At 39.5% G+C, this 23,566-nt stretch overlaps 1 protein-coding gene across 1 annotated transcript in view; it reads left to right on the top strand.

The window, feature by feature from the left end:
* Positions 1-23,566, top strand: part of TENM1 (teneurin transmembrane protein 1) — a 778,425-nt gene that overhangs the window by 672,686 nt on the left and 82,173 nt on the right. Inside the window, exons 20-23 of the mRNA XM_034781757.1 lie at positions 437-704; positions 10,068-10,317; positions 11,763-11,783; positions 18,435-18,667. Coding sequence (XP_034637648.1) covers positions 437-704; positions 10,068-10,317; positions 11,763-11,783; positions 18,435-18,667 — 772 coding nt within the window. The remainder of the gene's footprint in view (positions 1-436; positions 705-10,067; positions 10,318-11,762; positions 11,784-18,434; positions 18,668-23,566) is intronic.

Raw genomic sequence — 23,566 nt, 5'->3', positions numbered from 1 at the left:
TATCCTCTCCAAAGTCAACCTGCAACTCTAGGACAACTGAGTTTAGTGGATTTAGACAAGATTAGTACTCAAGGGAATAATTGTCATCACAAATTGGACCCAAAAACTTAAGGCAAAAGTAATATTGTGTGCAAACGTTAGAGACAAAAGAAGAATTAGAAAAGAGATGGGGCCTCCTTAACAAAGTATAGACAAATTAGCTGTTTTCCACCTCTGTGATCTTTCAGACACTGCACAGCTTTGGATGATGCTGAAGATTTTGCATTATTCCTGACCACAATATGCCTCGCAGAGGCAGGGCACGGGTCAAGGAAGTCGGTTTTCGGTGGTGCCTAGGTTTCTTAGAAAACATCATGATTTGAAATACAAAACTTTGCCCTTTTCCTAGGCATGAATATCATTAATAACAGTGTGTACAACTGTTGGGTTCTTCTAGGTGGTCCAGGAGGAAATCCCAATTCCTTCTAGCTTTGTGAAGCTCAGTTACCTCAGCAGTCGAACCCCTGGATATAAAACCTTGCTCCGCATTATTTTGACACATGCAGCCATCCCTCCCGGAATGACAAAAGTACATCTTACAGTTGCTGTTGAAGGACGGCTAGTTCAGAAGTGGTTTCCTGCTGCTACAAACCTGGTCTACGCTTTTGCCTGGAACAAGACAGACATTTATGGACAGAAGGTGTCTGGTCTGGCAGAGGCAACAGGTATGTTGAGTTACTTCAGTGTAATTAGTAGTTGTAATACATTTGAAGGGAAAATACTATTTACCCTTCTGATGATATATAGTTATCTAAATTAATTGCAGCTTTTAGCCAATTGGAATGTGATCATCTAGGAAGCATTTATTTTGTTATTCCTCACATTTCTAAAGCCACATTTTATTTTATTTTTGGCAACTCTAGTTCAAAAGTCTTTCTCCCATCTCATAATGGTTACATACCTGTGGTTACCTGCGTAGCTATCTCTGTGTTTGGAATGTACTTTCTCACTGTGACCTTCGGTGTGTCATTGCCTCTGTCATTTTTTTGGCAGTGACATTTAAAATATCATTTCCATTTAGAATTTACTAAGTGCTAACTTTTAGGTATCTTTGCTTATTATATTTGATATCTGAAACTGTTAACTTCTTGACTTGTTATTTCAAAAGGTGTACATAGAAATCATCCATACTTTTTGGGGTCCTTTTATTTTAGTTTTTTAGATTTTAAAGTTATCCAAGTAGTGGTCTCTGATTTATGACTGAATGCCTATATGTGAAAATACTATAACTGAAGTAAAATACATTTGATTTATCCAAAATATTTTAACATGAATTTTGCTATTTGATCTTGAATGTTTTTTCATTATTTTTAATCAAGGATGGTGCATTGTGTTTAATGACCTGCTATTGCAAACACTTCCTATCCGTGTATTTATTGTTCCAGTAGTGCTTACACTTGTGAGTAGTTCTATTGAATTCAGTGGGATTTCAGTATGTTTTTAAGTCTGTGGAGCTACTCACAATAAGTGTTTGCAGGATCAGACTCTAAAATATTAAAATAATTAGGGGCCACATTCTGCCACTTTCAGTGCGTAATAGCTTGCTCCATAAGTAGTCTCATTGACATCTGCAAAGGATAATACTATGACTATCCACTCTTTCAAATATGTGTTCAAAAGTGGACAAATGCTATTTTAGGGGAACATTATTCACACTGTACAGCCGATGTAGAAATCTACCATAGTGGAAAGTACTATTCAGTGTGAATAAGAGTGGCAGAATCTGGCCCTAACTGCTTATACAATATAGATTCCTATATCAACTTGTATAACAAAGAACGGAATTAAAAGAGTTGAGATTTCCCTTCTGAGTTATAACCTATTTGTTCATTTTTCCATACATACATATAATATAGACAGCAATGATATTATGGAATTTTGTTGTTATAAAATGTAGGATGTCTGAAAATGACATGAAATGGCAGTAAATGTGTTAATACTAATAAATATAGTACAGAACAGTTAAATATGCTAATTCCCTTCCAGATTATTTGAAATCCAATAATCATGAAGTCCACCCTTCTCCAACATATTTCTAGACTTTAAACCAAATAACTATGTTAGAGATGTCAACAAATGGTACACTGAGTTGCTAAATCCTAAAATGAATTCTAGCAAAGCATTTATCAAAGGAAACAAGAATAAAACCAGTCCATGAGGCACTATGAAATAACACCTATTTATTTATTTATTTATTTATTTGCAGTTCAATGTCTGATTTCATTTAAAGTTGATTTTAATTATGCTTCTTACAAAACAGAAGCAAGAATCTTTATATTTAAGTGCAGTGTTAACTTGGTTTGTAAGATTCTGATAAAGCCTTATTTAATTTGACAGATTGGAGTAGTCTGGGACCCTCATCTGCATTCATTATGTGAATTTTGTCAAAATAATTCCCTGTGTTGGTGTATTACAATATTTAATAATGCATTCTGCTCAGACTTCATTTTAATTACATTAAATTACAGCAGATTGAAGTCCTATAAGCTCAGGAATATAACCATCTGCCTTTAATATTATAAACCCTATAAACACTTTCATTTTTCTTCAGGATTATTGGCAACAATTACATAATGATTTACTATAGTAGTCTATCCAGAAAAAGTGGTCTCTTAGAAAAAAACAGACTTTCTGAAGGTACTCGCATGCATGGAAGGATCTGGGGTTTGGGGTTTTTTATTTAGAGAAATATATGATGGCATTTCCCTACTCTCCAAGTCTTGCACATTGAGGAAATTTCCTGATCTTACATTTGCAGCAGAAATTATAACAACAGAGTTTCTTCTTAAAATTGAAGGGTTAGAAAAAAATATATAATAATACTCCTCTCTCTGGAAAAACTGGTTCTAAAAGATTCTTTAACAATGGAAATAAAACAGAGTTTAAGCATGTGGCTCATTCTTAGATATATAAAGTTAGCATATAAAAGAGGGTATCCCAATGCTACTAACAGGGAGGGCCAAAGAGAAGAAGACAGTGAAGTTGTGACAAAGCAGATAATGAGCTTTAGGAACATCTGGCAATTCAGGGATTTCAGATGTGGGCAGAGAATAGTAGAAGTACTACATTATCACCTTTCAGAGGGGTAGCCGTGTTAGTCTGGATCTGTAAAAGCAGCAAAGAGTCCTGTGGCACCTTATAGACTAACAGACGTATAGGAGCTTGAGCTTTCATTGGTGAATACCCACTTCTTCGGATGCATTATCACCCATGATCCTACCATGTGCTCCATTATGGACATCTAGGCTAGCAGCAGATCTTCAGCTGGTATAAACTGCCATGGCTCCATTCAAGTCAATTAAACTCCCACTGAGTTCAATGGAACTATGGCAGTTTACACCAGTTGAGAATCTGCCTCAGAGGGTGTCTGCAACTCTGGACTATTCCTCAGGGTTGTGGACCGTATGTATGCCTGACCTGGGATGAACTTGTTAAGTGCATGACTGAAGAAAAGATCCTATAATATAGGTGATAAGTCGTCAGCAAAGATGCTTCATACTAAAAACTTCTCCTTTATCTTCCTCCTTACATTAACACCTAGAAAAGCACTTGTTTTGATATTGACACAATGAATAATCCCAGTAAAAGAATGGCAAAGGTAGTTTTGGGAGAAATAATCAGTACTGTGGCCAAATCTGTAGATTCAGAATGAGCAGTTGTATAAAAGCAGTGTTGTTTTAGCTGCTGGGGCCTCTTTAAATTGCAAAGGATGGACAAGGCAGCTGCTGGGTACATAGCGTAATGATCTGATGCCGGTAAAGCTTTAAACATACAGTGATGTTAACAGGAGGCAAGGGAATGTGAATTCAGGAGTCAGAAAGTTTAAAATAGCAAAAACAGAGACTTCTTTTTGATAAACTAATGAGAAGCTCCAGAGAGTAGTGGGAACAGTCTGTTATGTTCCAATAAAACATTTGCCTTACAAACAAGCCAACATATCACTTGCTCCCTACAATTATGACACAAGACCTCAGGTTTGAAGTGTTGCACCTAAGGTTCACTGGAGTTCTAGAAATGGGGGGTAATTGGTGACAAATCAATGCCAACATTCTTACGTGTATCAAAGGAAAAGGATGAGTTAAGTGGAATTGAATCTCCACTCCCCTCCTTGAACAAAACAGGACTCTTTGAATTTAGCAATAGTTCATTTAGTTAAGGGAGATGCTATTGAGCAAGTTGACAGATTCCCCTGGGGAAAAAAGATACACACATGCAAAAGCCAGTACATAATTGATACTATAAGGATAGACTTAGAAGATACTGTATTTTGAAACTACAGTAACCATGACTATCAAANTGTAGCCAAGGCCTCAGACTCTGAGACTTTAATCTGTTTTCTCATTACCTGTTATTTTATGGTTCCCCCCCAAGCAGCTATAATTAGGAACTACTCTTAGTGGATTTAAATTATCAAATTAATACAGTTATAGTAAGTTACAGTGTTGAGAATGAATATGAATTTGCAAATAAATGGACATGTTCTGTTCTTTGCGAGAGAAAAACCTAGGATCAGAGTCTCAGCTGGTGCAAATCAGCTTAGCACTAGCTTCAGTAGAGCTCTGCCAATTTTCCAGCTAAGAATCTATCCACTAAAATCTGTTTCCAACTGCAAACAACTGTAACCCAGATTCATGCACAGATGTAAAGCTGTCAGGATTTCATCAATTCTGATGTCAAATGTACAACTGTAGTGTAAATATTCCAAATACAAAAGGTCAGGCTTAGTTTGTAAATTATCAAGATTTTGATTTGAAATAGTTTGACATTTTAAGCAGTGGTTCTTTCATACCCACCTTACTGGTTTGTATAGATTGACTTTTTTTAAATGCCAGCTGTTGACATTTAACACACAGAGAAATCTGACCTCAGTCAGTCCAGCCCCCCAGCTGTGAGCCCGATAGTCCACATCCTAGTGCCAGTTTGCCACTTAAATAGTTTAGTTTCAAAACTGAGTTCTTGGGAATACTTTCTTTTATCTCTCCAGTTTATATGAATGTCTGACCTTAGCACTTACTGTAATGCTACCCCTTCTAATTCACCACACAGCAGTTATGAGACTAAAATATGTATGAGACTTTATACAATACACAATTATGAGTAGACGACATTTGAGGTTAAATTATGGCTTTTCGGCCACTGCCCAGAGCACAGAGCACATAGGGATGAACTGTACATTGGTCGCTCCCAGAGATACTGTTCATGACATACAGTTTCTGCAAATGCTGGGCTGCATAGTCCTAGCAAACTTTCTACATCCTTCGAAAGGCTGCTGTTAGCACTAGCCCCAAGCAATCCTTGTGCTTTGTGAGTGCAAGAATTCTGGGGACTAACCCTGTACCTAGATTTTAAGTGGGGATGGGAGATTTCTTCTGCCTTCCCTCCCACCTTACACATCTGCACAGAGTTGGCAAGATCTAGACTTAAACCCGAGGAAATTGTTCTCACCTTTGTCCTTTCCTTACAAAGGCACTGATCCAGCAACGTATGTAAGCACATATTTAACTTTAAGCACAAGCCATGAAGTCAATGGGCCTACTTATATGTGTAAAGTTAGGGCACAGGCTTAAGGACATACCCGAATCAGGGAATAAGGTCTGATCCAAAGCCTATTGAAATCTCAGGAAAGACTTCAGTGCAGTTGATCTTGAGAATGCCCATAAAGCTCCTGCATGTGAACTGTCATAGAAACTGCTTTAGGGTCATACTAGTCAAATATGGGGAATTAATTATTAAATCATAGAATTCATATACCTACCAAAGTAAAGTATAGTCCCACAAATAGATGACAAACTAGATATTTAAGTCCATTAGCCAAAAGCTCCAAAATAAATAATATATCACTTGATCTCAGCCAAAAGGTCAAGAAAAGCTCTTCAGTTTCAGCCATGCAAAACATTGATTTTAAACAAGGGTAAGGTTGTGATTCAAACCTAAAACAGTCACTGTAAAATTCAAGCTTATGCTCTATGTCAACGTGAGAGGAAATGAAAGGCGCAAGTGTGGAGTAGCCGTCTCAGGAATTAATTTCTTGAGATCTTTTTGTATTTAATTAAAATAAAGCATTCACTCTGCAGGGATGTAAGTGTGAACTTTTCACGGGTACTGAATTTACTTTCTCTTTTTGAAATGCTGTCACAATCCAGTTAATCCAAACTACAGGAATAGCATTGGGAGCACAATTCAAATGTAAAAAGTTATGGTACTTTACTGCAAATAGTCCTTATGTAACTTTCATTTCACCTTAACATTAAAAACACTTGATTTGATCAGCTATACACACACATTTCAGCTGATTGGGGCTGCTGGTGACTGAATAATATTGTATGCATATTAGAAGTCTGAGTTGTTGATTCTTCAGTTTGATGTTTTTGTCGTGATTGCAAGTGGCAGAAATAACTAAAAAAAAAAAAAGCTTAACTTCTTTTTGCTTATCAGTGACAGAAAAGTAGCATGACTATAATATGGTCTGAACCTATTAGCAATAATGTTTCTTCTGTTGTTGAATGGAGTTTGCTGAGGCAATCTGATGAGTAAGTGCATCCAGCCAGTGCCACACACCTTTTGGGCTTTCATGGCCCTGGGTAGGCCCACTGATGGAGAGGAATTTGCAGTCAAGTTCTGCCAGTACAGCCTTCTCCCCCAGCAGACTTTCTGCCATTAGGATCCTTCTACAGGGACTTTAGAGCTGCAACAGTTAGCTTGAGTTACTATATTTGAGTTAATCCACTCGAGCTAGCCTAACTCAAGGGCTTAGCTTGAATGAAAGGGTATGTCTATATTGTGATCAAAAACCCACGGCTTCGAGTCTCAGAGCCCAGGTCAGCTGACTCGGGCTCATGGGACTTAGGCTGCAGGGCTAAAAATAGCAGGCTTGGGATGAAGCCCAGGCTCTGCAACCTTCCCGCATCGTAGTCCCAGAGCCCAGGCTCCAGCCCGAGCCCAAATGTCTACACTGCTATTTTATAGCCCCGAAGGCTAAGCCCCATAACCGTGACTCAGGCCAGCCGCTGGTCTTTTATTGCAGAGTATACCTACGCAAACTGACCACACTGCGAAACAACTCTCAAGCTACACCAGGGGTCGGCAACGTTTGGCACGCGGCTCGCCAGGGTAAGCACCCAGGCAGGCCGGGCCAGTTTATTTACCTGCTGACGCGGCAGGTTCAGCCGATCGCGGCCCCCACTGGCCACGGTTCGCCATCCCGGGCCAATGGGGGCGGTGGGAAGCCGCGGCCAGCTCATCCCTTGCCCGCGCTGCTTCTCGCCGCCCCCATTGGCCCGGGACAGCGAACCGCGGCCAGTGGGGGCCGCGATCGCTCGAACCTGCCACGTCAGCAGGTAAATAAACTGGCCCGGCCTGCCAGGGTGCTTACCCTGGCGAGCCGTGTGCCGAACGTTGCCGACCCCTGGTCTAAAGGTATGTCTGTGCTGCATTTGGAAGTCTGATTGCAGCATGTGTAGAATAATCGCGCTGGCTTTAATCTAACTAGTGTGAGTGCCAAGAGCAGTGAAACCATGGCAGCATGAGCTTCAGCGCGCATACTGAAGTTCATACTCCCATGGCTTTAGTGATGTTGGTACTTGCGCTAGTTAGGTTTAAACTAGTTTGGGTATGTCACACCTCTAATTGCAGAGGAGACATACCTTAAAATTCCTTAATGCTTAGCACCCTTTTGGCTTCATTCATGCATAATACTCATTGGGTTTGATTCTGATCTAAATTGCACTGGTATAAATAAGGAGTACTCCACTGAAGTAAATGGAGTTGCATGGGTGTTAAACTGGTATTCTTCCATTCAGAATCAGGCCCATTGATGTGATTCTTGTGTCATTTTACATAGCAAGCAGGTTCAATATGGTGGGCTATGGGGTGTGGTGGAAGTGATTTGTAATAAGAATAATGCATTCTTGAACTAAAACTTGATGAGAAATTGGTGTTCATAGCTGGAGCAAGGTTGAATGGTATGGTGTCATGCATAGGCAGGTGAAACCTATTCTTGGAACAACAACAATTAAAGAAGTCTTCAACATGATCTATATTTTCAAATGCTGAAAATAGCACAACATAAAGTGTTTGTGTACATTTTTGGTTTCAGCTTTACCCAGGAATGCTAATATCGTACACTGATACTGCAATGCCACATACGAAGGCAAGCCATCAGTTGTGCCAATGTAATCAGAAACTACATTCATTTGTGTTTTATTTCCTTTAATCACTCTTCTTATTTGATAGAGTACTGGGCTTTCTAATAGAAACAGGGAATTTTGGAATTGCTGTATAAAAAGAATACCTATCTTCAGTTTGAAAATTGCTATAAGTCTAGTAATAACATATCATTTTGAGGGTAATTGTTAACTGTTTTGCTATATTGTTATAAAAAAAGATGTCTACCTGAGAAAATGATGTTAGTACTGGATCTGGTATTACCAACCTAATAATTGGAAAGATTTTTGAATGATATATCCTGTAGTGCAGTGCTGAAATACTGACATGTTAGAAAGCTGTTTTCCTCTTTATGGCAGGGCATATTATATTCTCACTGGTAAAAAGTTCACTCACAGGAATTACTCTTCCACTTTTAACACAGTTGTGCTGCAATCACCAACATTTTTATACATTATTATCAAGCAGCTCTTATTTAAATTTAAATGTTGATTGTATACTGCAGTTTGATGCCCTTTCTGAAAAATACAGAGCAGTCCTGCTATTAATTTCCCTTAATTAAATACTCAAAGTGTTTAAGAAATTAATCTGCTACCCAATAAAAATGTATGAATAAAATGAATATTTATGTAGTAATCCCTAAGAAATCAGATCGTACTTCAATTAATAGTTGATTTGTTAGAGCGTTAACCAATCCTGACTTCTCATCATGATCCCAGTTTTTAAAATAGCTCAGAGGGTGGAGATGTTTAGAATTGGGAAAGTTTCTTAGAACCTTTTAATATACTGTTTGAAAGATCTGGCCATGCTTTACTGAAAGTGTTATGTGCTCTTCTCCTGTACTGTCAAATTCAAAGATAAGGTGCAGAATATTTTAGCTGCTGCCTTTTTTTTCTGCCAGATCATTTTATTTCAGTTTTGGTGGGTCAAAGGTTCTTAAGAACTGATACCAACATTTTCAGACTCTGTGTTTAAAATTTGAAACCTATGTGCTCCCTGGAAGCATGTAACTCCGGTGTTCTGGGATCTGGCCACTGGTGTCCAGGTGGAGTTTAAGGTATTCGTTATGACCTGTGAATCCCTAATGGCCTTGGACCAGCCTCTCCCCCTGTGCCATACTACCACAGATGCAGTCACAAGGGCACTTTAAAAAAAGTGGGGCAGCTAACAGGATGTTCTCTTCAAGCACTACAGGATTCTGGAACTTGCTATCTCCCCCTCTTCTTCCCTTCCCCCCCCCCCCCCCCGGTCTAAAATAGTTGGAACTTTTAGTGATTTTTCAGGCACGCTGCACAAGGCAACTCTTTGACTGGCTTTTTGGAGAAGGCTAAGGATGTGCTATCATTTTAATAATACTTAGATTTAATTGTATTGTCAGTGATGTATTAGGTTGCCTACAGCCTTGGATAGGCATCTTTTAGTTATTTGAATAGAAATAAGTAGAGTAAAATAAGTTATTTAAGTGAATATAAGTGGCCTGATTTTCAGAAAAGCTGCGCTCCAGCAGCTCCAGTTGAAGTCAATGGTGACATCTCTGAAAACCAGGCCATTTAGTCAGATGACAAAATACAGATTTAGACACACAACTTTAGGCACCCACACGTGAAAATGTTGGCATGGTAACAGTGTATCCAGATTGTGTGTGGCTCAGAAATATTTTCTGAGAATCTGAAAACTAATTTTAACAAGCTTTTACAGGTAATGCTCCTTCCACGTGGAACAGAAGGTGGAATGAATGAAAACAAAAATGGAAGCCCTACATATGTTTGCTGCATGGTGAAAGCAGAGCAGGATTGAGCACTACTAGTTTGTAATAGGTAATATGCACTTTTTTGACACCTTCATTTTTCTTCTCTCATGTTTAGGGATCGTACACAAAGGAAATGGAGAAAACATGTTCATTTCCCAGCAGCCACCAGTCATCTCAACCGTCATGGGTAACGGACACCAGAGAAGTGTCTCCTGCTCCAACTGCAATGGTCTTGCTCTCAGCAGCAAACTCTTTGCCCCGGTTGCCTTGGCTTCTGGTCCGGATGGCAGTGTGTATATTGGAGACTTCAATTTTGTCAGACGCATCTTTCCCTCGGGAAATTCCATTAGCATTTTAGAATTAAGGTAGGAAATCTTGGAGTTTATTGATTGGTGGTCAGATCTTTTAATGTGAGCTATGAGAAATACAGTGAAATGTTTTTAAGGGACCTAAGGGACTGACCAAATTTGACTGCTTATTAGAAACCTGTCTTTCTCTCTAAGCATCAAATTTACCCCAAAAACCTTGGGGTTACCTTAAAGTGACCACTTAAGAGGGTGCGGTGGGGAAGGTTGCCTATGTTGGATGGTGTTTAGTGTTCAGTACAGGTTTCACATAATTAATCAAGAAACCTACAAGTTGAATAGTCTGAGTCTTCTCTCCCCTATATTTTTCCTATTTAGATTTTCAAAATAGAATAAGATTTTAAAGTATTTTTTCTTAAAATCAACACAACTCCTGGTGGAATATTTGAGTTGAGAAGCAGGTATGTATGTCAGCTCAGAGATAGCAATAGCCACTTTGCCTGCATGTAATGTAGATGGACAGATCAAGTTCAGAAGTACCCAAATTGTTCCCCATCTCTTCTGGAAAGCACAGCAAAGTAGAGCTGGACTGAACTTGAGACAGGCACAGGCCATGGGCATTCCAAACTAGTATCTGTCAAACCAGGTGTTGCTATGCCACCAAAAAGCTACCCTGCCACAGCTTATCCCCTATAATTGACACTTTACCCAGTGTCACTTAGTGTCTAAGGGACACTATAGGTAACTATAAAATTGTTCTGGACCCTAAACATTACCATAAAGCATGTCTCTCACTCACCATTGGCGTGCTGCCACCTGCCTCACTTCAGGCTTGATCCTACAAGGTGCTGGGTGCCCTCAACTTGTGTGGAGGTCAGTGGGAGCACTCAGCACTTTTCAGGATTAAACCCTTACATACACCAGTACTGAAACACACAGAACTATTTTCAGAGTGGTAGCCGTGTTAGTCTGTATCAGCAAAAAGAACGAGGAGTACTTGTGGCACCTTAGAGACTAACAAATTTATTTGGGCATGAGCTTTTGAAAGCTTATGCCCAAATAAATTTGTTAGTCTCTAAGGTGCCACAAGTACTCCTTGTTCTTTTTTCACAGAACTGTGTTCCATGTAATGTATAGAGGCCACACTAAACCTATATTACTCATCAAACACGTGGTCATGTAAGCAGCTAGCATGGTTAGAGTACAGTTGCACATTAATTGTTCAAGATGAGGTTGGAGATATGTGTACTGGAAAGGAAGCAACTGAATTTGAGAGGGAGAAATTAATGGAGTAGAGATGAGATGTTGAATGATTTAACTGCTTATGTCTTAATTGTCTACAATTTACATTGAGGGGATATACAAAGTTAACTGTGTTTTCGTATGGCTATATGTCTGTGTGAGGTACGGTAAAGGTACGTATTATGTTGGTTTGGTTTGTTCATTGATACTGATGTTTGTTGTTTTGCTTTTCTTGTGGCTCCTGGATTGATTTGTCGTATTAGGAACAGAGATACAAGACATAGGTAAGTAAATCACAGTGCAGTTATGTATGCATCCAACTGATTTAAGAGATCATTTATAAACAAGCAACAAGGAATATTCCTAAACAAAGGAATTTTTTAAATGTAGGCTTACAGAAACAATGTGTCATTAACAAATATGAATGTAAATCAAATTCAGTTTATTTGCTTTAGAGAAGCATAGGTTTGTTCACTTTACATGGATCGCCTCCCCCACTAACCTGAAAGAATCTGAGCTTAATCAGCAAGGCTCAGTGTAAAGTTTTCCACCTGAAGAGTGACTGAGGTTATTTTTAGAGGTAACTCCGTTATTTTATTAACTTCTGTTATATTAATTTTGTATTATATCGTAGATACACACTACTAGGGAAATTGGAATGGGTACATTTTAGAAATGGAAAAATAAATAAAAGTCTCTAGAGGAGGACTAGAGAGGTCTGTAGTTTATTAACTTATGGCTAGCTTGTAACTGTGGACACTTCCCTGAGTAAGGGGCAGTGCATAGCTGAATTGCTCCATGAGCAGCCCTGAGGGTAGGACTACACTGCAATCAGCCGTGTGACTGCAGCACATGTAGATATACTTGAGATAGCTTTGATCTGGCTAGCTCGGATAGCAGTGAAGCCACAGCAACATAGATGGCAGCACAGGCTGGCAGCTTGAACTTTTACACAGGGTACATGCTTCTCCCATGGCTTCACAGCTGCTGTTGTGTGAGCTAGCTAGCTCAGTATGGCTAGACGTGCTGCAGTCACATCACTTACTGCAGTGTAGACCTGCCCTTGGTGAGTCACACTCTTCCCCCTGCTTCTCCTTTGCTCTGCAGAGGAAGCAAGTTACTTCCCTCTTTCTCATGGAGTCCCGACTGCGCTCAGTCATCGATACCAGCCAGCAAGTAGTTGAGGGGGAGAAGGGAAGGGCGGACAAGGGCTCTTCCCATTCCCTCCATCCACTTGCTTGCAGCAAGGTGCACTGGGCAAGTAGGCCTTGCTCTCCTCACCACACACAGAGTCTTTGATGAGTATTGAGCATGTGGGGCCCTTACTTCCCTTGTGTGGCTAAGGCGGCTGTGACAACTTCTAAGGGCCGTAGAAATAACCTACAAAAGATTAGAAAGAACAGAGAGCTGCTGAGCATCAGGTTGCTTTCCCTAGAAACAAGCTCTTCAGCCTCCTGATATATTATTTTAAAAAGCAGGTAAATAAACCAGGATTGATGCAGCCCGTTTGGATGATTGCATGGCGTAGTAGGGAGAGTACAGTAGTAGACTGAACCAAATTCAAAAAAATGATTTTAAAATGGTATATTTTAAGGGTTGACATGACAATCATTGTTATTAGGTTTTAGCCACAATCATATTATTGAATATGATAGTTTGTTTGCCACCGTTCTTATCAAAGATATAATCTTTCAGGCATTTTACAACAAAAGCTTGAGAGAAAGTGACAATCCCTGGCTAATTGCATGCATCTCCAGAGTTTGTTTTAATGATTGTTTCCATTTGTTATGTATTAAACCTGTCAAAGTCCTTCAAATTTTATGAAGTTGAAAAGAGGAAAATTGAATTTGTTCAGTCTGGAATGACAATTGTCAACAAAATGGCATTAATCAGGGTTTTAATTTTTGTTTCTCTTTCTGAAATGATTTTTCTAAATACCAGTGCACTAGAACAAAATACACTAGCTTCTTTGGATAGGCTTAAATCGTAGTTAAATTTAGTCACGTGTCAAACTGCTTCCCACTAAAGTGCTGTTGGGTATTAATTGTAAGTATTAATTGCCTATTTGCAAAGCTATATTATTCTGACTAGCTTAAGTGAAGTGATTTGTGGTAAATTGGAGGGCATCACTTGGAGATAATACAGGCAATGAGGTTATGGGAAGTCTGTTTACAGTCCTTACTGTACACAGCTTTATTGTGGCTTTAAAAGCCACAGCCAATTTACATTAGGTAAGGGTATGGGTGGACACTAGGCTTTCTTCCTAGGGAGGACACAGGAATGCAGAATGCTTCCAGACTGCTAAAGAGTACAAGCAGGAGCAACCACTAACTATCCCCTTTGGGACAGCCTGAGTAAACTGCAGTATGGAGTCAGACCACCACAGAGTGAGCTCCTGGAATTCCCCGGAGCACTGGGAAGGTCTCATGCTACACCCTGCCAGAGGATGCTCAGCCAGCTCTTCAAACTCATGCAGAGGGAGAGCAGAGATGTGGCCATTTTGAGGTGGGTTAGCATATCCAAGGGATATAGGGAAGTTGTCTCTGTACTACCCTAACAGAAGGACTGCAACTGTAGCCCCTCCCTGCATAGGTGTGATTGTGGCCCACCCTTTCAAGGCTCATTCCTTCCTCCTCCCCTCATAAGGAAAGGCAATAATCTAGCCCAACAGTTCTCCAACTTTAGTAACCCCAGGACCCCCATTTTAATTTACATTTTTGTGGACCCCCCAAGTGCCCCGCTCAGCCCCAGACTCCATCCCCTTTACACCCTTTCCCCCAAGACGCCACTCCACCTCTTCCTGCTTCACCCCTGCCCTTCCTCTTACCCGCCTCTTTCCACACCCTCCCCCAAGAAATTGTCACAGCTGTTCTCCGGGGTGCAGGAGGTGCTGGGAGGGATGGGGAGGAGTTGATCAGCAGGGCCAGCGGACCCCCTCTGGAGTACCCTCGTGGACCCCAGTTTGAGAAATGCTAATCTAGCCCCTTAATAGTTGCAACATGCTCTCCTCCTGATGCCAGCCCATACTGCTGACTGGGGCAGAGGGAAGGCAAGGCCACCACCCCCTCCACCTATGCACAAGCTGCTGTGTTTAGTACATGGTGCTTTGTCTCCTTATAAGTTGAACTTAGAAAGCAGAAGCACCAGAATTTTGGCTGCTGACAGCATAGGTATGCAAGGGGGAAAGGGCTTCCAAATTCCAGCCCTCAACACACTCCTCCCTCTCAAAAAGTAGGGAAAAGAGATGAACTTCAGAACGTTCCTTGAAAGGTAAAAGATTCAGGCAATTTGAGACCTTGTGTGGGAGAGAATCCCAAACTCTAGGGCTGCACACGCAAATTGCTTCATAGTAACTCCCCTTTTTTTATTTATACCATGGGGAGGCCCCTCTGTAGCAATATCACATGAGGAGAGAGACAATTTCTCATATAGTCAAGTTTAATCTCATTTATGTGGTGGCAGAAGGGGAGAGGTTTGTGGGTAAAACTAGTAAATTGGAGACTGGTTGTATCCATGTGATGGATTTTATGTCCTGTCCTTGAGATTATTTTTTGGGTGCTCGGCTGCCTCCTTTTGATGATCACTTTATAGAGAGTATTCTATTTTTTCAGATTCTTATACAGTGCCTATGTACATAGTCTCTGAGCACCTGCCCATTAAACAATATGACTGGCATCTGTCACATGCCATCCTTTCCTTCTTTCTTCTTTCCTCTCCTCAAGGGGAAATTACATGTAGATTGGGTTTATTTTAAAAGGTGGAACAACACTGTGGGGATCATGGCATGTACACAGAGTGTGATTCCATGGGTTTGAGTAACTTCAATTTTTGGAAATATTTTGTTTGTTTCACTTGAAAACATTTCCGTTAAAAAAGATTGATATTCTTAGTATGGGAGAAAGATTTTTGACTGTGTGGGGTCAGGATGGTCCTGTTTGTTTTCTCAGCATTCTGTAATCAGGATCTAGCATCTGGTAATAAAGCTATTTATTCTCTCTCCACTTCACCAGTTGCCAAAGATAAAGAACTAAGGGAAAGGAATAATTTGTTCTGAAATGAATCACTGTTAATTTTCATTTATTAATCTACTTGGTACAGTTTTTAACAATGCTAATTAAAAATTGTCCCAGGTTTGGATATGATTCCAAACTTTCCATAAGATCAGAAGTATTTGGTTCTGCCCGATCTCTGCTAGTAATATTTAAATTCAAACATTTTAGCATTTAAGATTTTAGGCATAGATAACATCAAGAGGTTTCTAATAGCCAGTGTATTAAACCTAATCACATGGATGACTGAAAACATATCTAAAAGGAGAGTACATAATGACCTCTAGTACTTTGTGGTTTTTACCAGATGAATAGAGTACATTTATTTAACATCTTGCATTCTACTAGCAAATTTTTCCATACTGGTATTTTATGGAAAATCTTTTGTTTGGTCAGACCGGGTCTCTTTTGAACTTCAGCTGCAAATACCAGAAATGGCCTTTCTTACAAAATGTTAATTAACTTCAGAATAATGACAAACTTTAATTCAGCAATTAATCACATTTACTCATCCTTCTTCCCCCACCCCAATCCCTTCTCTCAGCACCCTGTCCTTTCTCCATATCTCACATCCCTCTATTCAGTCTGTCAGTATCTCTCTCTCCATGCCTCCGTCTTTTCATATAAGCTTATGATCAGGATTATACTAGCCTGATCCTGTGAGGTGCTGAGTACTCGAGTCCTTTGGATGTCAGTGGGAGTTGAGGTTTCTAAGCACCTTGCAGGATGAGGGTCTAACTATCAAACTTATGTCACAGGCTTTTTATAATCTTTCACCAGTGGAAATAAGATATTCTAACTGACCCTCTACTAGAGGAGTTGCAGCAATGTACAAAGTTACATAGAGCACCAAATAGACTAATAAAATAGAAGAAATGGAGCAAAGAATATATATCTGTTCATACCCATTACCAATATAGTTCATAACGTACTTTTCCATTGATCTGTAACATTGCCCAGTGATGTAGGACCATCTAATAAATGGTCAATAAAACCTAGTTATCTCCCTCAGTCAGTCAAAGGTTTCATATTTAAAGTGACTCCCTCAGCTTAAAATCTAATCAGTATACAAAAAAAGGGCAGGGGGACATTAAAAGTACTTTCAGGCACTACACTTGCCCTGGAATACCTGCCAAATGTGGTGATTTTAAATTACATTTTCTTTATATTGTTTTTTTCTCTTCCCTGTTGTGTAAGACCCACACAGACAGGGGAAACTGGTTGTACACAAAGCATTGTCAAATACACCAAAAACAGACTGGAAAAAAAGTAGAGTAACACATCTTTTCTCTCACCTCTTTCCATTACATTAATCTCAAGTGTTCACTGTAACAATAGTACTAAAACATTTTTCTGAAAGATTTTTCACAGTGTTTCTTTAAACTACATGACAGTTGAATATTTTAACAAAGAGTATATTTCAGTAAGAAATTTAAATATGGGGTATTGAAACAGAAAACCACAGACTGGCTTTGAGGCATGTTCCAGAAACACTGGAAGAAGTAGAGAGAATTCTCTTTCTCAGATGCTTGACTGGTGGCTCTTGCTCACATGCTCAGGGTCAGGAAGGAATTTTCCCCCAGGTCAGATTGTCATGACCTTGTGGGGAGTTTTGCCTTCTTCTGCAGTATGGATTGATTGCTAAGATCATCTTGGTATATGTCAACAAATCAATTCCCTGCCATTGCAGGGACCTCGTTCCCTCCTCTTCTCTGCCTGTGGAACACAATAGTTTAGTCTCCTGAGAGCTGTAATATTTTAGTCCAGTGGTTTTCAACCTGTGGTCTGCGGATCCCTGGAGGTCTGCAGACTATGTCTAAGATTTCCAAAGGGGTCCGCACCTCCATTTGTAATTTTTTAGGGGTCCACAAATGAAAAAAAGGTTGACAACCGCTGCTTTAGTCTGATACAGGATATTGGTCTCAATACAGGTAACTAGGTGGGGTTCTGTGACCCATGATGTGCAGGAGATCAGACTATGATCTGATGGTCCCTTCCAGCCTAACTCTGTGACTCTGTAAAGATTCTAGTATAGCTGACGGCCAGAAATGACCGTCTCCCTCCAAAGAGAGCATTGCTGTGTTATAAGTCAGTCTGTTTCCCAGAAGTACCTTAGGAAACCATTTCTGGTGGTAAAAAATCCATTGTGTGTCTCTGGCAGTGCTTGGAACTTCTACAGATGTTGGCTAACGATGGTCCTAATCATGCCTGCACTGAGTCACCTTGATGTCAGTGACCCTATGCCTAGGCTTCAGAGCCTGTCCACACTGATCCCTTCTTGTGACCAGGACCAGTGTTAGCCAGTGTTTGCAGGATGCCTGCAACCTTAGCAGGATTAGGGCCATTGTCTGCGCTACTTGCCATCCTCTCTCCAAACTGACATGGATCATAAAGCAGTCAGAGAGAAAACAAACAATCTGATTGGCTAATGAGATGCAGTCCAGTTCACCAATTAGAATTTGAGCCTCATTGCCTAATTAGCATATATACATATTTTAAAATAATGTTTCATAATTGCAATAAGGCAATCCAGTTAATGAATTATGGTGCATTAATTCATGCCTAGTTGCATTAATGGTACTTGGCCTTCCGCCTTGCTCCTGAAAATGTACTAGGAATGAATTAATGCACTACATTTCACATCATGGTCTTTCTTAATGATTAAATAAGGTTAAAAATAATCTGAAGTGGATATTTGTGCTCATCCGGAATAGTCTATGGTGCACCCTGCTGCTTCATGCAAGTTGTAGATTTGTTTTTGAATGCTGAAAGTAATAACATGTACCGCACATATGAAAGTAAGGCTTATGCCACTGAAAGTAAATACTACAAACAGGGAGAAAGATGAACAAATTAATTTTGTGACTTTGCTCTTCTTTGTCTTAGCACAAGTCCAGCTCACAAGTACTACCTGGCTGTGGACCCAGTATCAGAATCCCTTTACTTGTCAGATACCAACACCAGGAGAGTCTATAAAGTGAAATCTCTCAGTGAAACAAAGGATTTGGCAAAGAACTATGATGTCCTGGCAGGGACAGGTGAACAGTGCCTTCCGTTTGATCAGAGTCACTGTGGAGATGGTGGGAGGGCATCAGAAGCTTCCCTCAACAGTCCTAGAGGTAGGGAAACTATATATTTAGTGTTTATCTTAATTGTGTTGAGCTTTTTTTTTCTTAATTACAGTGAAACTCAGATGAAGTTGACTATATGAAACTGGATTTAAAGTGATGTATAATCTTCCAACCATGCATCATGTTTGGAGGAAGTTAACTTTTCCTTTGTCAGTATCACAATGAATCTAAATAAACAGTTCACAAAGTTTAATTCTAGTTGTGTTGACATAATTGAAATATTCTCTTTCCTCGTTTGGTGATGTTTTTATTTAACTATCATTCAGCCATACAGTGAATTTAAATTATATTATTCTAAACTTTCAGGCAAACACTATGGGTGGAAGGGCCAATTTGTCAGTTGATGCATACAAGTAAATTCTAGTAATGTTAATGAAGTTTAGGCATACGCATTAAGGAAGACACAAGGCATCAATGTACTTCAAACTGAGATCCATCACAGTTAGTGCTTATTTGGAAATCACTAATTTGCCCAATCTCATTAACTACACCTTATCAACGTCTCACTTGTTCTGAGTAAAATAATAAGTTTGATGTAGCTTTTTGTCCAAAGTAAATATTGTATTGCCAGGGACTTGATACACACAAAGCCTTGAACCATCAATAGCACTAAAATCCAATCTACTTGCACTGTGCCTTAAAACTACTGTAAAACACAGCATAAGGGCTTGATCCTGCAAGGAGCTAAGCTCTATTCTATTGAACTCTATTCCAACTTCTATTGAAGTCAGTTGGAATGAAGGGCACGCAGCCCCCCGCATACAGAGCCCTAAGTGAGCTGCTATCTGTTCATTCCTCTTAGCACCCTGCAAACTCCTAATGAATAGCTCTAATAAGGAAAAGTTGGATTTTTTTTGTCTGAGCTAATAAGGGAAAGTTGTAGATCAGTAAAAAATTAAAATGTATTTCCAAGGCAAGCAATGAACCCTGTTTTAAGACTTATTCAGTAACATATTGTAGCTATAGCCAGAGTGACTTAACGTGTCTTCAGTGATGGAAGGTAAGTGTGAGGTAAGTACAAATAAATGTTAATCTTCAGGCAGCTAATTAATATGCTGAATCAACTCTAAAAATAGAAGGAAACATACCAGTCAATGTATTATTGCTGGCCACAATTGATTATATCTAATTAGAATACAATTTGCTGTTCTGTGTTTACTTACAGAGGAAATATCTTGATGGAAATTTCTAACATGGCAGTTATATATTTGGCTTTCTAAATACAAGGTTAAAGTTATAAGGGAAAATGAATTTTGCTGTTGTTAACATCTGATTTATAAACTGCTGATTGACACTGAAAATGCTGTTCATGAGCATGGAGCAGCCAGCCAAAAAAAATGAACAAAATGCATATAGTAAACTGCAACCTGATAATGGCAAGGCAAGTGATGAATTCTGATTACAGTTCCTGATTGGCTCTGAATTAGGTGCATGCTATTATTTTTATAACCTTGGTTCCTCCACTCCACTTGTTCGTTTGTCTCAAACACCTGTTATGTCTTGTATTTCAGTTTGCAAACTCTTTGAGGTATAGACAATCATTTTCCATATAGAAGTACAGTGCCTAGCATGATGGAGCTCCAACCTTCAACCACTTCTGCAATATGCATGTTTAATAATAATAATAAATAATAATTAATAAATAATTAATAATGCTATATTAAACTCATTAAAACAGCAGCTACCATAATCTCTCCAAGAATGTAAATTCCAGCTTGAGAGTAGAATCACAGAAATGTAGGGCTGGAAGGGACCTCAAGAAGTCATCAAATCCAGCCCCCCATGCTGAAGCAGGACCAAGTAAACCTAGACCACCCCGACAAGTGTTTGTCCAACCTGTTCTTAAAAACCTCCAATGAGGGAGATTGCACCACTGTCCTTGGAAGCCTATTCCAGAGCTTAACTATTCTTATAGTTAGAAAATTTTCCCTAATACCTAATCTAAATCTCCCTTGCTGCAGATTAAGCCCATTACATCTTATTCTACCTTCAGTGAACATGGAGAACAATTGATCACAATTCCCTTCATAACATTCCTTAACATATTTGAAGACTGTTATCAGATCCCCTGGCAGTCTTCTTTTCTCAAGACTAAACATACTCATTTTTTTCGTCATATTTTCTAAACCTTTTATCATTTTTGTTAAGCTCCTCTAGACTCTCTCCAGTTTGTCCACATCTTTCCTAAAGTGTGGCGCCCAGAATTGCACTCAGCTCTCTAGCTGAGGCCTCACCCATGCCAAATAGAGTGAGACATGTCTTGCATACAACACTCCTGTTAACATCCTAGAATATTAGCCTTTTTGCGTCTGCATCACAGTCTTGACTTACATTCAATTTGTGATCCACTATAACCCCCAGATCCTTTTCAATGGTACTACCACCTAACCAGTTATTCCTCATTTTGTAGTTGTGCATTTGATTTTTCCTTCTTAAGTGTCGTACTTTGCACTTGTCTTTATTGAATTTAATTTTGTTGAAGTTCAGATCAATTCTCTAATTTGTCAAGGTCATTTTGAATTCTGATCCTGTCCTCCAGAGTGCTTGCATGCCCTCCCAGCTCGGTGTCCTCTTCAGATTTTATAAGCAAACTCTTCACTCCATTAACCAAGTCAATAATGAAAATATTGACTAATACTGGACCCTGGACTGACCCCTACAGGATACTAGATATGCCCTCCCAGTTTGACAGCAAACCATTGATTACTGCTTTTTGAGTACCATCTTTCAACCAGTTGTACACCCACCTGATAGTAATTTTCATCTAGACTGCATTTCTCTAGTTTGCTTATGAGAATGTCATGTGGGACTGGGTCAAAAGCATTAGTAAAATCAAGAAATATCACCTTTACTACTTCTCCGCTATCCATTAGGCTAGTAACCTTGTCAAAGGAAGATATTAGGTTGGTTTGGCATGATTTGTTTTTGACAAATCCATGCTAGTTATTTCTTATCACCTCGTTTATCCTCTAGGTGTTTACAAGATGATTGTTTAATAATTCATTCCAGTATCTTTCCAGGTATTGAAGTTAGGTTGACTAGTCTATAATTCCCTGGACATCTGCATTCCCCTTTTTAAAGATAGGTACTATGTTTGCCCTTCTCCAGTCTTCTGGGACCTCATATAATCACTAATGGTTCTGAGATTGCTTCAGCTAATTCCTTAAGTACCCTAAGTGTGAACTTCATCAGGCCCTGCTGACTTGAATACAAGTAACCTATTTAAATAACTTGTTCTTTCCCTGTGTTGGCTTTTGTTCCTTCACTCTTATTCAACACAATTAATATTAGCAACATCTAGTCACAAATAATCTTTTTAGTGAGGGTTGGCGCAAAATAGGTATTAAACATCTCAGCCTTCTTGATGTTGTCAGCGTTTAGCTCTTCCATCTTCTTCCACTTTTTTCATCTTTCTCTCGCTCCTCTTGTGACATTTTATGTCCCTTACTACGAGTAACTTATTTTGTGCCTTAGCCTGTCTGATTTTGTACCCACATGCTTATATTATTCTTTTGTATTCCTCAATAGCAGTTCTTCCATGTTTCCACTTTTTGTAGGATTCCTTTTGATTTTCAGGTCACTTAAATGCTCCTGATCAAGACAAATTGGCCTCTTACTCTTCTTTCTATCGTTCATTCACATCAGGATAGTTTGCAGTTGTGCTTTTAATATTGTCTCTTTGTTAAGCTGCCAGGTCTCCTTAACTCCTTTTTCCCTTAGATTTTCTTTCCGTGGGACCTTACGTATCAGTTCTCTGAGTTTGTTAGTCTTCTTTTTTGAAGTCCTTTATTCTGCTGCTCCCCCTCCTTCCTGTCTTTAGAATTATGAAATGAATCCTTACACCCAAATTGCCTTCTACTGTCAGATTTGCTACCAGTTCCTCTCTGTTGGTCAGAATCAAGTGTAAAACAGCAGTCCTGGTTACTTTCTCCACTTTCTGAAACAAAAAGTTTCTCCCAGTACATTGCAAGAACTTACTGGAAATTTTGTCTTTTCCTGTATTACTTTTTCAACAGGTGTCTGGGTAGTTAAAGACCCTCTTACTACCACGTCTTGTGTTTGGATATTTCTGTTGTTTGCCTCATCAGCCCTCTTTGCGATTTGGTGATCTGTAGACCCATACCATGGTGTCACCCCTATTTTTTACCCCCTGTATGTTTAACCAGAGACCTTAACTTGTTTGCCTCTCACCTCCTTCTGGACATCAAAACAAATGTATATATTCTTGATGTATGGTGCAGGACCTCCTCCCTTTCTTATCCTGCCCGTCCTTCCTGAACAAGCTATACCCCTCTTTATCAATATTCCAGTTATGAGACTTATTCCACTAGGTATCTGTAACACCAATTAAGTCATAATTTAGTTGATGTACTAATACTTCTAGTTCTTTCGGTTTGTTCCCTATACTCCCTGCATCTGTGTATAGACCTCTTAAGATGCTGAGCAGGTTACTCCACTAACATCCCTTTTGTTATTCCTATGACCTTATTGTAATTTTCCATGCTGTCCCCAACATCTAGCCCTCTGGTTAAAGTCACCTTTTTGTGCTCACCTGTGGGCTTTTCTCACCTGCTCCCTTCGAACCTTGTTTCAGACCTAAATACATACCTGTGTTAGCTCCGATTGAGATAATGTGCTAAAAATAGTATAGCCGCAGTTGCTTGAGGTGAGGGGGAGGATTGCCCTGAGTATGTGCCTGGTGTGTTGGCGGCATACATACTCGGGGTGGCTAGCCCCTCGCACCACTGTTTTTAACTTGCTAGCTTGATCACAGCTAGCGTGGGTATATCCCCTCAAGCTGGAATTTACAGTTTCCACCCCTAGTGTCAACATACTCTTTAAAATCCTGGAATGTGTAGGAATATAAAAGCACAAAAGCATTATTGT

This window comes from Trachemys scripta, chromosome 9 (genome assembly GCF_013100865.1).
Source record: "Trachemys scripta elegans isolate TJP31775 chromosome 9, CAS_Tse_1.0, whole genome shotgun sequence".
NCBI classification, from domain to species: Eukaryota; Metazoa; Chordata; order Testudines; family Emydidae; genus Trachemys; species Trachemys scripta.
Note: the sequence above shows the minus strand (reverse complement) of the source record. Positions and strands in the feature narration are given on the sequence as shown.